The sequence below is a fragment of the Acartia tonsa genome, chromosome 12 (genome assembly GCF_053477335.1).
Source record: "Acartia tonsa isolate MP-2025a chromosome 12, ASM5347733v1, whole genome shotgun sequence".
NCBI classification, from domain to species: Eukaryota; Metazoa; Arthropoda; class Copepoda; order Calanoida; family Acartiidae; genus Acartia; species Acartia tonsa.
In genome coordinates, this window is record NC_137271.1 from 41,343,362 (window position 1) to 41,359,489 (window position 16,128).

The 16,128-nt window shown below is 32.1% G+C and overlaps 2 protein-coding genes across 3 annotated transcripts in view; one reads left to right on the forward strand and one right to left on the reverse strand.

Moving 5' to 3' along the window:
- The window catches only part of jeb (low-density lipoprotein receptor domain-containing jelly belly protein), a 43,626-nt gene extending 39,343 nt beyond the window's left edge, over positions 1-4,283 (forward strand). For both annotated transcript variants that reach the window (XM_080179984.1, XM_080179983.1), the window contains one exon: positions 3,289-4,283. The gene's annotated coding sequence lies outside the window, so the exon portion shown is untranslated. The remainder of the gene's footprint in view (positions 1-3,288) is intronic.
- An 8,167-nt stretch (positions 4,284-12,450) lies between these two features.
- The window catches only part of LOC145334822 (carboxypeptidase M-like), a 47,770-nt gene continuing 44,092 nt past the window's right edge, over positions 12,451-16,128 (reverse strand). Inside the window, exon 16 of the mRNA XM_080180450.1 lies at positions 12,451-14,011. Coding sequence (XP_080036576.1) covers positions 13,886-14,011 — 126 coding nt within the window. The 3' untranslated portion in view covers positions 12,451-13,885. The remainder of the gene's footprint in view (positions 14,012-16,128) is intronic.

A 16,128-nucleotide genomic window follows, 5' to 3' on the forward strand; every position in this document is an offset into this window, starting at 1 on the left:
GACATTAAATTCTGAAAATTTAAAAATATTTTGTAAAATTAATTTCCAAAGTTAATACTTAATTTTATGACACTCTGCTACAAATATTGTTGCTTCGCTTCGCTTTTAATGGACATAATTATCTTATTGCTTATTTCATCTATAGATTTGTTGTTCAATTTATCGCCAGGGATCTAAAAAGATAAGAAAATGGCCGACAAATTGATGTACATCTCCAATAATAAGAAACAAAATCACCTCTTCTGAAGATTTAGAATTATTGGTTGGAACGGTTGAACACTAACTTAATGAATCAACCAATTAAAATTCTCTAGTCCCAAAAATTGTCACGCCAAGGAATAAGAAAACGTTATCAAAAAACATTGGGGACTAGTGTGATAAACAGCCCATTGTCCCCTCTCTCTCTTACTGGGTTATCGCGGAGCGGACACTGTCTTTATTCTTTGAATATTCATGTTTATTTAATATGCAATATACACACACCACTCCACACACACACGCACTCCAAAACACATACATAACCAAAACTTCAACAAACCGGGGACAATCATGTACATAAGTAGCATAGCAATCCTAGGATCTGTGTGTGTGTGTGTCTGTCTGTTTTACCGAAGGATCTAGCTTACCGCTGAACCGATACAGTTCTTCTGAAAAGCTTCTCATATGTCCTGGCCAAAAAAATCATGTTCTCCGAAACCAGCGCCAGCAGACTTTTAGATATTTTTTTGTTAACAGCTGATCTTAACATAGACTTAATGTCAAACATTTTACGTTCCACCAGAGGCCTCTAGGGGCATAACCGTCAGTACCAAATAAATTACATTTATTAGCATATAATTTCATTAATTACAACATAAAATCAAACTTTATTTCTCATTCTTTTTAAATTAGTTTATAAATATACAGACTGACGCATCACAAAGCCTAAATTAAGAGAAGCTGCGCTACTCGTAGAAAAAAAAAGTTATTCCTCCTCTGTGCATACAATTTTTCATCAAACTTTCCAAGTGAAGAGTCAAAAAAATGGTTGTGGCACAGAGGGGAATCAAAACTTTGGAGGGTTAAAATTTTCATTTTATAAGCAGGAAGCAGAAATCATGAAGGGCTTGCCAACTTTTCATAACCCTTTCCGCTAGCCTCACCTTTTATTTTATCTTAACCCCCTGTCTTTTTGTTAATTTTTTCCTTAAACTTTTCAATTATCATTCATGTTTTTAGGTTAGATAATAAAAAGAATAAAAAAAAAGATTTAAAATTTTATGTTTATGGAAAGAAAACGATTCATAGTATTTTCACAGTAGCTTTTCTCCTATGTCTGCGGGGCAATCTTTAACATTTCCATAACCATAAAAGTCAAAAGTTACTGTGAAAATACGATAAAACCCGCCACTTAGTTTTCTTTCAATGATCCAAAGTGTATTGTATCAAATGTTTTGTTAAAGTTTAACTGACATTAAATGCAACATTATATATATGTGTAATTAATCATTAATAAGTTAGAGCAATGAAAAAGTTTTAATTACATAGAAATTTTGGGAATAGTTCTTTTGATGGCAACGCCCCTTAAGGGGCGATTCGTCGTATTTTTAAAATGGCTTTTAGGTTAGGTTATGTTATATTGGGTTAGGTGATTGCCCCACAGGGTTAGGCAATTTGCCCCGCAGGGGCTAGAAATAGGAGAAAAGCTACTGTGAAAAAACGAAGAATCGCCTCTTAAGGAGTGTTGCCACGAAAGGGACTTTACCCAAAATTTTTCAATGATTTTAATCAAATTCTTTCAGGAAAATATTATTCATTTGATGCTTTTAAAAAAATCTTCATGAATAAAAATATTCATATTTGCCGCCATAAATCTGAAAACTTGTAAAATTTCTTCTTTCCCATGAATGTCCTAGAACTTTACCAGAAATAAAGAGATAATCAAATGGCAATTCATGACAATTATGTGCAAAAACAGCAATATGAACTAAAATGAACTAAAAGTAATGTCAAATTTGGCAGTTACTGTCAATTAAACACCAAATTTGCATTATTGCATTCAATTTGTTTATTTGACGACAATTAATTTTCTTAAACTCTAGTTAATATTTATAGAGTGGGTGTTGAATTAAAAAATTTCAAATTTCTTTTCATTTTTAGCTTTCCCTTTACCCTGAGATTTATGTAGAGAGATATGGTACAGGGATCTAAAGGGATATGACAATGGACAATAATTAATGTACATCCTTAATGATGAGACACAAAATTACCCCTTTCGTAGATTACAATTAGTGATTGAAAAGTTTGGACACTCAAATTAATGAACCAACCAATCAAAATTCAATTAGGGCTCCAAAATTGTAAGCAAACGAATAATAAAACATTATCAAAAACTTTGGGGACTAGTGTAATTAACAGCCCAATGTCCCCTTCTTCCCTGGATTTGGGCTGTGTTTGGGGGGGGGTTGCAGGGGGAGTCTGAAGAATATGTGTACGTGAAATTAAATTTGATCAAGTAGAGTGGACCCAGGGGAAATTATCTTTATCACCATTGAATTAACCAGAATACTTCTCCCCTCCCCCCCCCCCCATTTCTCATACCCTTCTTTTCCTGGTTGCTTGGAAAATTTTGCACTGTCTTGTTGGGCGTGTTTTATGGCCTTTTTAAATTATTTTTAGTATTTTCAGAATTCATGAAGGGTTCAAGTTTTAGTTATAAAGCCTAAAATTACGTTATCTATTAAACAGACTGAGTTCTCCATTTTGGGAAAGCTACACATAGGTCCCACGATGGATTTAAGCTATTTAATTTTTTATATTGTTTAGGCTATTTTTTACGTCCTTTCTTTATCCCTTTGAATCCAGAACCCCTAAAAGCTAGGGGCGCAGTCGCTAGTATTTTTAAACTCAATTAAAAAAGATAAAATGTAATTTGTAAATTCTGTTGAATGATAGAGCAATAATTGACATAGTTAATTGTCGATAAGCAATGACTTACAGTGTTTGCAACTGACATATTGTTATTATGTTAGCTGATATTTACGTCGACTATCGCCCAAGTGTTATTTCATGCAAAAAAATTTTTTTAAATTAAGACTTTTTGAATAGCCCTATGTTAATTTAATAACAGCAATAAACGAATCTAAAACTAATTTTGTTCACTTTTTGTATAAATTTGTTGGATACTAAATTTTAAAATCTGTTAGGATGCACCATTAAAGCCAATATCAAAATTTATGGACCTACAAACTATGAATAATTAGCCTGCAAAATTTAGTAATATTTCACAACTTTTTTTCTTTTTTTCAGAAAGAATAAGCAGAGCGAGTAGACAAAGTTTCAATGGACAAAAAAGCATAGTTTGATGGCAGAAGAAGAAAAACTATGCTACAAGACCGTTGTCAGAAAAAAAGCATTTCAAGAAAAAATCCCCCCAAAAAAGGCCTCAGTGGCTGAATTGAAAATATAAAAAGATAACAATAAAAATCAAGCAGTCCTTGTGTAAAAGAAAAGGCTTGCTTAAAAATACCGTGATTAAAAAATATATTTATGGACGGCAAAAAGTAATCCGCCATTTGGTAAAATAAATTAAAAAAGAAACAACTCGTATAATTATGTCATGAATATGGAACTGTAATATGTAACTGTATCCACAGAAAATGAATTGGATAATGGATAAATATAAGCGCTTCAAAAACTAGGTATAAACAAACAGAAAACTAGTTCTTATATTATGTATTAAATACTTGTAATCGTTTATAGCCCACAGCTATAAGACTCAAGCCTTCATTTGTAAAAAAAAGTTTAACTAAGAAGTACAATTGTCTCAGTCTGTATGTTAATTTTAATGTAAAAAATGTCGGCTGTTCTTTATAGCTGTGGCCTAGAAATAAATCCCCTTAAAAACTCCTATTTAATTATTATTAAAACTATGTGTATTATATGATAAATAAATTTATGTTTACAGAGCATTTTCAAAATAACTTCAGTAAAATGTTAATTATTTCTTCATGTTATGTTAATATTTTGTACATATTTATACTTTTGTTCAGAAAATCTTTGAAATAATTTGGAAAAAATCTACGTAAATAATATGTTTCAAAAATTAGATTAAATTATGATTTATGATTTCATTTTACGGAAAGACATTTTGAAATTGCTCTATAGTTTTTTTTTAAAGAGAATGTAATGTCATATTTATAAATGATTATGATTAATTTTTACTGATTAAAATCACATCTGTACGGATGGGTATAACAATTCCTTTATTTTTACTACTGGTTCAAAATAAAAGTTAATGGTTAGTTTTTGTATTTTTAAAAAGCGAAGCTTTTCTATAATTAAGGTCGGTCCGTACGTCCGGAATAGATAGCTCATTTCGTTAATTTAGGCAAGTTAGAATTGTCCTATCGGTTTCAAACTTTGCTATACTAGTTAGGTACGATTTAGAAAGCGTAAAAACTCTATAATCACTGTCAGAATGTCCGTACTTTCATTTTAAAAATGTAGATTTTTTTACTTTTTTAACAACTATTTTTTATGTGATAAAATCATCCGATTAATCTGATTTTTGGAATACTGATTCCTATTGCAATAAGGTACAATATATTGAGCGAAGTATCTCTTTAATCAAGTCCTAAAAATGTCAGTATGTCCTTAAACAGAATTCAGTATTTAAGAAGTTTTGCGACAAATTTACGTAAAATTTTGTCAAACCTTATATATTCATATTTTGTATATACAGTTCTGACACTCTACAAGAGTTAATGTTCGTCTGGCATATCGTTTCAGAGCTTCGCTTTTATGGATGTTTTCATCCTTGTTTTATTGTATGTACACAAATGGGGGGGGGGGGGTATAAATCATACCTACCTCATAAGGAATTATTTCTGAAAGCTAAAGTCGAAGCTACTAGTTTTCTATAAAGAAAGCTATAAAAAAATAAACTGTAGTTAAGTAGGTACATGGTTTATTTTATATGACCTAAAACAGAAATGAATTTGATAGTTGCTTTATAACAGATTAAAGGTTTAGATTGATTCAAACTATTCTAATAAAGAAAACAGTTGTACGTAAAGAAAGTCGTTAAAAAAATCAGCATATGACGTCAAAAAATGAGGGATTATCCAATCTTTTTTAGGGGTCTTCTTTCCTACCCCTTCTCTCCTCATTCCTCATTTTCATGACGTCTGAATTTTTTTTCAGCGACTTTCTTCACATATATGTATAACAGTTTAATGTTCAAGAAACATCAAAATAGAATCCTTATAATAAAGTAACAGTATGTTTGTGTGTTTGTGTGTGTGTTTGTACCGAAGGATCTCGCTAACCGCTGAACCGATAGGGTTCTTCTTAACAGGGTAGCTTCTCAAAGGTCCCGGGAAGGTTTATAACTATTTTCTTGGAGGGTGGGACACCCCCAACCCCCCCCCAAAAATGAAAAATCCAACCCCCCCCTCCCAAAAAAAAAAAAATTAAATTTTTTTAACTAAAATTTAAAAAATTTTCGCCCCCCCCCCCCCCAAAATTAAATTTTTTTTAAAATTCTAAAATAAGAAATTGAATTATTAAATTCGACTTTCTCCTCCTCAAGTGCCCCTAGAGGCCTCTAGGGGCGTAGCCGCTAGTATTCCTATAAAGTATTTGGTAATTATGTTGCGATGGACGAACCTTCCCTAAATGTAATTATTTTGATGGGGGGGGGGGGGTAAAATACCCGGTAAGGAAAGGTAATTTCATTGGGGAGAAGGTTTAATGGTGCGCGAAGCCCTCAAAATTTATTTTAACCTCCCCAAAATTTGTTACCCCTAGGGTAAAGAATTTTTCTGGTGGTGAATTTTTTAGTCAAGAAGTTTTTAAAAATTTATTTAAAAACCTGGGTATTAAAAACCCTCTGCTTGTTTTATCCTCTATCTAAATATATCGAAATCTGTTGAGTTAGTAAACACAGATTCATTATTATATGTTTACTTTCCGTTTACTTTAGTGACATCAGACACACACATATTAATATCAAATAAAGGATTATTATTAGGGGGTCGAAACAGAAAAAAACAAGGCCGATAAATTGATGTACATCCCCAATGATGATAAACAAAATTACCCCTTCTATAGATTACAATTAGTGGTTGAAACGTTTGGACAATCTTAATATACGAACCAATAGAAATTCAACAAAAGTCCTCAAAGTTGTTAAGGCAACAAATAGGAAAACGCTTTTATAAAACTTTCGGGACTTGTGTAAAAATCAGCCCAATATCCCCTACCTCCCTGATTATTATACTAGTCAATGGTGTCATATTGACCTATTAACACTAAATAATATGAAACAATAATATGAAACAATATTGGGCAAAATCCCATAAAATTGTCATAGCTGGTCTATGAGTAATATCCTATTATATAAAGTAGAACACGTTTTTTGTCTGTCCCGAAGGATCTCGCAAACCGCTGCATGAACCGATATTGTTCTCCTTTACAGTGAAGCTTCTTATATAGGTCCTGAAAAGGTTTTAAACTATTTTTAGGATGGTGTCTTCACCCTCCTTCCCCCCCAAAAAAATATTTTGTTACTCTTTTGGACTTTAAGTTTAAAATGGGATTAGGTCGACTTTTCCCTCTCCTACCTTAAGTGCCCCCAGAGGCTTCTAGGGGGCGTAGCCGCTAGTATATAATAATAAAATAAAAATGAGTATTTAGGAAACCCTTTCTATCGTTGGAAATGTATAGGAATAGGCCTATTAACAATCTCCAGTGATGGACATGGTGAGCTGGAGCCGAAGCGTATGCCACCCAAAAGCTCTACTTTTTTTTCACCTTAAAAACAACGGCTCCACATCCCTGGCAATTTCATATGGAACAATAATAGTTCAAAAGATCTTTTTTTAAGAAATATTTTTGTTATTCATGTTAAAGTAGCATGTAAGACTAAATCCAAAATAAAATAAGACAATGTTAAATATTAAATAGATTTTGACTGACGAAAAAAATCGTCGAAAACTTTTTTTTTCTTCGGGTGCCACAAATATCATATGGTTATGACATAAACAGGGCCATATAATATTTATATCAAAATTAGAATAACAAGGATGATAACATCCATAAAGCGAAGCACTGAAACGGTAGGACAAACGCACATTAACACTTGTACAGTGTCAGAACTGAATAATCAGAATATAAATGTATAAGAGTCGAAGCAAAATTGTAAGTAAATTTGTTGAAAAACTGCTTGATACAGGATAATGTTTATGGACATACTTACATTTATAGGACTTGATTATAGAGTTGCTTCGCTTATAATATTGTACTTTGTTGTATCTGGAATCAATATACCAAAAGTCAGATCAATCGGATAATTAGATCACATAAAATTTGTTGTTATAAAAGTAGAATAATAAACATCTTTAAGATGGACGTACGAACATTCTGGTAATGATTATAGAGTTGTTACTCTTTCTTAATTGTACCTAGCTACTACAGGAATCAGCATACAGAGTTTGAAATCGATAGGACAATTCTAACATGCGTTAATTAACAAAAAAAGCTATCCGTCTCAGACGGACTTACGGACGGACCGACCCTAATTTTAAAAACAACCATAAAAGCGAGGATGGGATGGGTCGTTTGATTGTAAATTTTAGTAAAACCCAATGTTTTATCCCCACGTTATCTTATTTGTTGGCTCAAACATTTTGGATGCTTTTATTGAATTTTGACCGATAGTTTCTAAACCTACCAATATTTCTAATCTAGATTAATTTTGTTTAACATAGTTGTGGATGTATATCAATTTGTCAACCATTGTCGTATATCCCTTAAGATCCTTGAAAAAAGCTAAGCTCCTTAAATTAAACATTAATTAGTATATTTATACGGACGAGGTATCACATAGCCCGGGCCTGAGAAACCCAGCAATAGGGTATTTTAATTTCCCGCCTAATTTTAAAGGTCTCAATGTTAATTATTGGGGTTGAACACCCTGAACAGCGCTAATAAGCATTATAGATAGAATTTTTAAACTGCTTTGTTATTTTGTGCCAAAATATTCAAATAATTTTGAAAAAATATGTTGAGTTTTTTAAAAAAACTGATTGAAATGCTCAAAAATGGTAATTTATAAAAAAAACTTACTAAAATAGACATTTTATTATTGTGTGTTATGTTGGAAAAAATATGTTAAAAAAATTATTAAAATATTCAAATATGTTAAATTGAAAAAAAAATTAAAATATGATTTTTTCTTTATTATTTAGGAGTTATTTAGCTGTCTTATGTGACTCCTCCCTCCCTCACCTTATGTGTCTCTCTCATAATTGTCCTCATAATAAAATATCTCTGCTACCCCTCACCACAAATGTCCAAATGTGTCACTTCTTATTCGCCCCCCCCCCCCCTTCATGGCAATAAATACATCATGCTTGCTTGGTGTTCATACATTACTATTAAAGAAAATAGGAAATGATCATAGATAGAGTTATGTGAAAAAGAGCCTTAACTATCTTAAAATATTCAATAATACTGTTGTTCTTCTAATATTTGATTCAACAATATTGTAGGGTCCCCAATAGAATTTAAAAACTTATCTCTGCTGAAATGAATTGACATTAATTATCAAGCATTAGTAGTATGATTAGGATTGCATACAGGTCAGCAAATTAAAATTCTAGCAAATATTCATCTACCATTGTTAAACATAATCATGAAACTAAATTAATTTAAAGTAATTAAATTAATTACTCTTCAGTTAAAACATATAAATAATACATAACATATACAACATAAACATTTAAAAGATTTTTTAAAAGTTTTACAATTCCAAGTAAAGAGAGGGGCTACTCCATAATTTTCTTTGAATTACAAATTACCCTTCTGTAGATTACAATTAGTGGCTGAAATATGTGAACACTCAACTTAACTAGTGTAATAAACAGATCAACCCATCCTCTCCCTGCATTATATAGCCTTTTACCTCTTTCCTCTACCCCCCCCTCTCATAGCATACATATATATAACTAACAACCCCTGCACTCATTGGTTTGTTCTACAGAAACTCAACCCTCTCCACTTAACACCTTTAAGTCAGGGTTGTATATTCCACACAAGATTATTTTTTTTTACCACTGCACTGCTGCAAAATGTTTTTTTTCTTCCCCCTACTAGTTTTTTACATTCCCCCTACTAGTTTTTTACATCAAGAAAGGTGAAAAAATAGAAAAAAAACATTCATAATTCTTAATTTTATTCATATTATTATATAATCCCACATATTCTTTTATTATTTTTTTCACTAAGGAGGAAAAAAATGGAAAAAAATGTTTTCATTTCTCTTAATTTTTTTACATTTTTTCCCCCAACCTTATATTTATTATTCTTCCCCCCACTTTTGCAGGGTCAACCATGCATAATATATACCCCTGGTTTAAGTTTAAACCTGAATAATTTACCTTGAATTTGATGGGAAGTCCAAAATATTAACTTTAAATTCTATTACTGGCTTTTTGAGGCGGGGCATTTGAATGTTTACCCATTTATACCTCTTCAATTACCTCATAAGGGCGGAGAGGCTGTCAATGACATTCAAACGACATAGTCTAACAACCCAGGATAACCAAGGGGAGCCAAATGTCTCCTTTTCTGTCCAAACACCCGGAGTATGAGGTTAAGTAACACCCAACAGACAACCAACCCTTTGATTGCAAGACCTTTGTCTGATAATTCCTAACTGTGCAAAATAATGAATTGCGCCTGTTTTGGGCCAGGGAATTTCCCCTACTCTAACTATAAATGTCGCGCACTTGACATAGTAGCAGTAGGAACCATTTTTAACGTCTTTCCAGTCCGACGTTGATGAACCACAGTCGCGGGTTAGTATTTTTATAAGTAAATCTTTTTAAAAAGCTATGCTTAGACAGAGAGAGAGAGTGGGGACAATGGGCTGTTTATTACACTGGTCCTCAAAGTTTTATAATAACGTTTTCATATTCATTTGCTTAACAATTTTGGGGACACCAGTCATATAAAACCGCCGACGGACAGACAGACAAAATGAAGAGAATCATTGTTGAAGAGAACCTTGACACAAAAATATGGGTAATTAATAAGATTAACTAATAGTTATTTAATGCATCGTACTATAAACAGCTTTCCGCGGAAATAAAAATTGACAATTACAAGATTAAAACTAGCATTTTTTGCCTAGAAACGCCGAAGGCATGGGCTAAAAAATGGGTTTAATCTTATGATTGAACATTTTCATATTCTTAGAAAACTGGAAATAATACAATGCTATACATAAATTTTCAGTATGGTTGAGAACCGGTTCTAATCCACAGGATATTAATCGGATTCGAAGCCATGCTGGAAAAAAACGTATTAATCATATTAGCTGTCCTAAACAAGATTTTCCTCATTTATTCCTAATTATTAATTGCATGTGTACAGTACACTGTACAGTAGGATATATAAGTTGGAAAGAATTTTAATGTTAGAGGGAGCTTTGAAATCTGTATCAAATTTTAAGGATTTTTTATAAAATTCGTTTTTTGTATAATTCTTTATCTAAAAGCGGAAATACAATTAAGGTTAATTAATTTTGACATCTGTGATTGGTGGATTGAAAATTATCTGCGCTCTGATTTGAGAAGATTAAGTGTCGTATATCATTCAACCAATTAGAGCGCAGGTAGTTTCCAATCCACCTATTCTATTGGTCAAAATTTGTAAACTTAAATTGTATTTCCGCTTAAAGATAAAGAATTATACAAATAACAAATTTTATAAAAATTTCTTAAAATTTGATGCAGATTTCAAAGCTTCCTCTAACATTAAAATTCCTCCCAACTTATATATCCTACTGTACAGGCATAGGACAATCAACGATAAATTGATCTTCCACCTTAAGTCTTAGTGCTGATTTTACTTGGCTGAAAACAAGGATGACAACATTCATGAAAGCAAGGATAAAAAAGTTTCTTATGACTACTGAAACTACTTCCTCATTTGAAGAAAAAAGAATTTGAAAGGTTGGGAGTTTTTCGTGCATTAGTGTTTAACATTAGTTTAGGTTTCATTGGGTACAAGATAGCCCGTTATGGTTAGGTCACCGCAAGAATAAGCGCCCCGTATAAAATTTCTCCCGTTGGGTGAAGACTTTTCTGTGTTCGCGAGGCACTTTATGGAAAGCACCAAAATTACATCTAAGAAAAATTATTTTGTTAAGTAACTAATTAACCACTAGTCGGCAGTAAAGCAGCCGCAGATGACTGTAGCTGCTGGTTGCTGAACTAAAATTTGTTGGAGCGGCTGAGAATGAGTGTGGAAGGGTGAGGCTGTGGATGTGGAAGACGCCTAGGTGCGGATGCGGGTCTTGGTTGCGGTTTGGTGAGGTTGCGGCTTAGGGATGGCTTATGTTGAGTGGGGCCGAAGGTGCCTTTAAAAAAAAAAAAAATATTTGCGGCTGAGGCTTATTGTTTGGTTAGTTAGCCGTTAAGCTCATTGTCACACGCGTGGCTGAGGGTGACTGTGTGGCTGCCGAGCCCTGGAATTACCTCTGTTTGCAGTTTAAGCTGTTGACCGTCAAGATTTTAATATTGAATTGGATAGCGGATGTCGAGTACTTTTGTAATTTATGATGTCTTATTACAAATTTAAAAAGAAAGGTATTAAAATATTAGTCTTAATTAATCAAGGATGTAATTCTTAACGTTTTAAAGTACTAAACAACCAGAATGACTACATCCACAAATTAAAACTCAAAAAAAAATCGAGTATATATAGAGTAATGATTAAAAAGCAACAGCGCATTTATATAAAAAGCTATAAAAATGATTTTTTGATTTTACACAAGATTATCATGTACTACATGAAAGTGAAACTTGTAGCTGGATAAAATAAATATCCTCCCATCCACCCCCTTTACCACATCCTCTTTCATTCCTACTGGATGAACGAACCGACCAATCATTGATGTCCATTAAAGCTTTCTTGAAAAGTACAAAACATTAGGTCCATCAATATCCGAGATCTTTAGCTTTGGATAAAGTAAAATCTTTAGTTATAATAGAATTCATATACACTGCAATGTACATCTGATCATGAAGATGTAAAAACAGATCTATAGTATAGATGTTTTATATACAGACAACTACCTCCATTTCTTTTTCAATGACCTTCTTCGTCTACTTCTATAATATTTTCTGCTACTTGGCTGTGTCAATATAAGCGACACCATTGGATGATTTTTAATGACCCAATAGAAAAGTTGCACAAGGTGGTTGCGATGGGGAGATAAAGTTATTTAACCCTTTCTCCCTCTAATGTTTTACTCTAATGGTGTAAACATGCCCAATTATACCACAAAAATAGCTATCCTTTAATACAGACAATACAAAATTATAGAGAAGCCATTAAACCAAAAAAAGAACACACCTATTTTTAGTGTTTGCGTAAAAAAATATAAATAATAAAAACAGCTTTTTTAGGGATAAAAAGATAAACTTTATTTAAGACATGATTATCTGAGATTCGTACAACTGAGATATAATTCTATATTAATAATAACAAACTAAATTTAAATACCACATCACAAGGCTTTACTAATTTTTTAGTAGCGCAGCTACTCTGTAAATAGGTTTAGTCCGTACTTCCAAACTAAAAATAAATTATCTGGCTACCGTGTAAGATGCAATTCTTTTAAATGATTTCTATGAGAAAAATCAAAATTTAATCACCAAAAGACAAATTTAAACTGCTTTTTGTAATACCACATTTTGGCTCAATAATAATGTATAAAATTAATTATTGTCATTGCTGCACTATTTATGAATAACATTGTCATTTTCTACAGAATTTTTAAAAGCGAAGCTTTTATTAAAAGCGAAGCTTTTCTATAATTAGGGTCGGTCCGTCCGTCCGTCCGTCCGTACGTCCGTCCGTCCGTACGTCCGTCCGAGATAGATAGCTTTTATTCGTTAATTTAGGCATGTTAGAATTGTCCTATCGATTTCAAACTTTGCATGATGATTCCTGTAATAGTTGGGTACGATTTAGAAAGCGTAGCAACTCTATAACCATTACCAGAATGTCCGTACGTCCATTTTAAACATGTTGATTTTTCTACTTTTTTAACAACAAATTTTCAAGTGTTTTAATTATCCGATTGATCTGATTTTTGGTATATTGATTCCTGGGACAACAAAGAACAATATTATAAGCGAAGCAACTTTATAATCAAGTCCAAAAATGTAAGTATGTCCATAAACATTATCCTGTTTTTAAGCAGTTTTTCAACAAATTTACCTACAATTTTGATTCGACATTTATACATTTATGTTCCGATTTTTCAGTTCAGATACTATACAAGTGTTAATGTCCGTTTGTCCTACCGTTTCAGTGCTTCGCTTTTATGGATGTTGTCATCCTTGTTTTTTATAATTTTAGTTAGGTTAAACATTTTTTGTTTGAATTATAGTTAGTTTAAAATTAAATTTATACAAAAATTATCGTCACTTTTCAAGTGGCTTTAAAATTAAAATCTAAATAAAAAATTCGTGAAAATTAGTATTAAATTTGACTTTTTATAAATCATATCTTTTAACAAAATATATATATATATATATATATATATAAAACAATAACAATATCGTGTAAATTAATGATATAAATTTTGGCTAATATTTTACAAAAAACATAAGCAAGCAATTAAGAATATAATTTTGGAAGTATATAAACTGGTATAGTTATAGATGGAATAACAAAAAAATATAGGTAGATCTATATTCTAAATTGACATACATATATACCCCTATAAAGAAATAGACTTACGTATATTTAGAAATTCAAACTAAAGTAATTTTTTTTTCCTAGCAATACAAAAAAAATATTTTACAGAATTCTGATTGGCTAAAAATCAACCAATCAGAGGCAACTTGGATAGAACATCGGTTACCCCCTTGAGGGGGTTAAATGAGAACAAACCGCTGCTGGTGTTCTCTTCCACTTCCTCTACGGGCTTTCCATCCCTGCGGGGCACATCCTAAAATAATACAACATTTCAAATATAACTTTTAAGTAAATTTTTTGTTTTAAACCAAGTTTAAAATCGGTGGTTTCACTTAAACCTTTTTCTTGACTACCCCCCCCCCCCCCTCTACTACCCACCACCCAAAGATATTTTAAACAGCATTTCTAGCCCATACAGGAGACTATAACCACACGGGGACTTATCCCAACGTGGGCACATGTAACTAACTTATTGGATAATGTGTGTGGGTTTTTCAGCGGTCAAATTGGCATTTTGAGGGATACCATTGATTTAGTAAACAAAAGCAATGGGTTGTAGCTGTTAAAACTTTGGCTTAATAAAAAAACGACGATTATTTCTGATAAGATTTATAATCACTTTAGGTATAAAATCATATTTCATATGAACCATTAAAAATAGAAATTAAGAGTAAACTTAAATTGTGAAAGTTAATTTTGTCTTTAAAAGTGCTTGTTTTATTGTTTTTTTTTGTACCGATAATTTTCTTTCTCGTATTCATTCGAATCCGGTGGATAGGAACCGGTTCTCATCCATACGAAAAAACTATGTCTAGCATCGTATTATATCCAGCTTTCTACGAATATAGAAATGTACAATCATAAGATTAAAACTAGTTTTTTTAGCCCCGAAGTGACGAAGTCACCGGCTAAAAAACTCATAATCTAATAATCTCATAATTGTACATTCTATATCCGCGGAAAGCCGTTTATAATACGATGCGAGAAATAACTATTCTTATATATTTATTTAAGTAAGTGGGTTAACCCACTAAAATCATATTCATATCAGGGATCTGAAGGGAAGACAATGGCCGATTAATTGATGTTCATTCCCAATGGTAAAGATAATTATCCCTTCTTTAGATTACAAATAGTGGTTTAAACGTTTGAGCACTCAACTAAATAAACCAGCCAATCAAAATTCATTAAAAGTCCCAAAAGTTGTAAAGCTAATGCATAAGAAAACTTTAAAATAAAACCTTGGGGAAAAAGTGTAATAAACATCCCAATGTCCCCTCCCTCCCTCCCTGTATATTCATATTCACATATATAAAGCATAAAACAGTGAGGTGCGATTATTTTTCAAATAAACAATACTGTGTTTTGCTTACTTTATTGTTATATTCTAAAAATAGTTTTTTTGTAGGCGGGAGGAGGGTGGGGGGGAGGGAGGAGGCCTTTGCTTCAATTTATCAGAGAAAGAGGGGACAATGGTCCCCAAACTTTTATAATAACATTTTCTAATTCGTTGGCTTAACAACTTCAGTAAATTTTGATTATATGTGTCATTAAGTTAAGTGTTCAAACGTTTCAACCACTAATTTTAATTAACAAAAGGGGTAATTTTGTGTAATATCATTGGGGATATACATCAATTTATCGGCCATTGTCTTATCTTATTCCTATAGATCCCTGTAAATTTATCCATATCTATTTTTACCCAAAACCCCATTAAAAGTGTGTGCGCATAATACAATAGAAATATTATTTTATTTTTATTAACAAGGATAGCAACTTACATGAATATCGAAGCACAAAAAAACACACGGGTAATGTGAGTTATAGAGATGCATTCAGCAGGGATCTAAAGGGATAAGACATTGTCACATTGGCCTATAAATTGATGTACATCCCCAATGATGATTCACAAAATACTCCCTCCGGAGGTTACAATTAGTGATTGAAACGTTTGGACACTCTACTAAATGAACCAACCAATAAAAATTAAATAAAAGTTCCCAAAGTTGTTAAGCTAACGAATAAGTAAACGTTATTATAAAACTTTAGGTACTAGTGTAATAAACAGCCTAATGTTCCCGTCCTCTCTGTGCATTCAGTTATAAAACAGAAAAAAAAGTATTACATAAATATTAAAAAATCACGAAACCTATATTAAGAAGTCTTATGAAGAGTGCCAGACAGAACGACGGATCAAAAAATTGTATACTGGATGCTCCATAATACAAGGAATCTTTACCAAAAATTTCAGCTGTCTATCTCAGATAGCAGCCAATAAAATTATATTTTCCCCAAAAATAGACAGATAAGGTTGATTATAGAATAGCTTCGCTACTAAAAAACATGCATGGATATTTTTAGTAGCGCTCC